The sequence below is a fragment of the Raphanus sativus genome, chromosome 4, assembly GCF_000801105.2.
Source record: "Raphanus sativus cultivar WK10039 chromosome 4, ASM80110v3, whole genome shotgun sequence".
NCBI classification, from domain to species: domain Eukaryota; kingdom Viridiplantae; phylum Streptophyta; class Magnoliopsida; order Brassicales; family Brassicaceae; genus Raphanus; species Raphanus sativus.
The window spans coordinates 48905416-48907112 of NC_079514.1; the positions used below are offsets into that span (position 1 = coordinate 48905416).

Genomic DNA, 1697 nt, shown 5'->3' on the forward strand with positions numbered 1-1697 from the left:
ATTTTAAATAATGAAATAATAAACTGATTTTAAACAATATTTTTCAATTTTTTTTATAATTTGGTAAGTGATTTGTGATAATAAAACAAAATAAAAAAATAAAAAATTATAACTGAAATAACCATACAAACAATAAAAAATTAACTACGTCAGATTAAAATAAAATTACAACTTTAGAAACAAATATCATAAACATTCTGAAAATAAAGTATATCAAAACATCACAATTCAATAACTCATAAACATGTTTAACTAAAATAATTTAAAATTTAACACTAAACTAAAAAAAAAAATTTATTAAAATTTAGGTTTTAAGTAAATATTCATTCTCGTATGTAATGCGGGTGAGTCACCTAGTAGTTAATATATTTAGATAAAACTTCGGTTTTTCTCTCTCTCTCTTGTTTAGATAGAGAATATAATTAGATCTACATTAGCCAGTGTTCTAAAACCCGCCAGACGCGGAAGATGACTGTAGCCGTATAGGCAGACGTCTAAACGAAGAATATGGATATATATGTTAACAAAAAAATATAAATATTAAATTAATATATACACTAGTTTTAGAAAACTGAACATAAATATATTTTAAGTACAATTTTATGTATAAGGATATAGTTTAACATATATATATATATAAATAGTATTAAATTATAAAAATTTAAACCATCTTAAATATATAAAGATAGTAAATTTAAAATGATTTGACAAGAATTAAAACAATATCTACAATCATATAAATGCATAAAATAAAATAAGTAAAGTAATATAAATAATAACATGCATAAATATGATTTATAGTATGGGATAAATCTAGCCGGGAGCAGAGAGGTGAATGCCGAGAGCGGTTAGGTGGTCACCAGAACTTCTTCCGTAAAACCCGATGATCTTCGAACCTTTTTCTCCTCGGAGCACGAAGGGCTTTCCGTTAAACATTCCACATTGTAGCGGCCGTGATGTTTTCTTGTGCGTCCGGAACATGATAGATGTGATTTGACTCTCAGTGTAGCTCCCCTCGATGGCTTCGATGTAGTCATCATTAGCGATAAGCTGCCAAAAAACCTATATAATCAATTCGTAAAATTATAAGTTAGAAAATAATTAATAAAACAAGAAACCTTAATGTCATATAGATCTGGGATAAGAGTGTTTGCGCTCCAGTGACCGACTCCAACTACATTCATGTTATCCTTGACGTAGTCACATTTAAGGAAGACACCACCAAGGTTAATTTCTCCTACATATATTTTCTCTATACGGTCGAAGACGCCATCGTCCCACTCGTTTCCTCCAACTCCATTGCTCACCTCTACTCCCTTAGGGAGCGTAAAGAGGGACCCAACAGGCCCCCTGCTGCTCGTCTTGATTGTAGGAACTTGGACAAGACTAGGAAAATATGTACGGTGACGTGGATAATCATCAACCAAATCATTTATTTTGATTTCGTTGAACTTATCTCCCTTAGCAATGTAGATGGTAGCCTTTCGCTCCTCGTTATAACTACACAACACGAGACTATGACTTTTATCATCGATGAAGTAGCTTGGCGGATACCAAAAGGAGACTACTTTAAAACTCGACCATTCAGGAACTGACACGTTCATGAACTTCATCCACTCCACAGCTTCTCCTTCCCTATTTTTAATCTTCTCTTTGGTGACCCAAATCTCTATATTCCTTGTGTCACAGTTTTGCTC

The 1697-nt window shown here is 32.0% G+C and overlaps 1 protein-coding gene across 1 annotated transcript in view; it reads right to left on the reverse strand.

Annotated features, from left to right (window-relative positions):
- Window positions 1-694: 694 nt before the first annotated feature.
- Window positions 695-1697, reverse strand: part of LOC130511413 (jacalin-related lectin 38-like) — a 1394-nt gene continuing 391 nt past the window's right edge. Inside the window, exons 2-3 of the mRNA XM_057008390.1 lie at window positions 1119-1694; window positions 695-1050 (exon numbers count right to left, since the gene is read on the reverse strand). Of these exons, the coding sequence (XP_056864370.1) occupies window positions 814-1050; window positions 1119-1694 (813 nt within the window). The 3' untranslated portion in view covers window positions 695-813. The remainder of the gene's footprint in view (window positions 1051-1118; window positions 1695-1697) is intronic.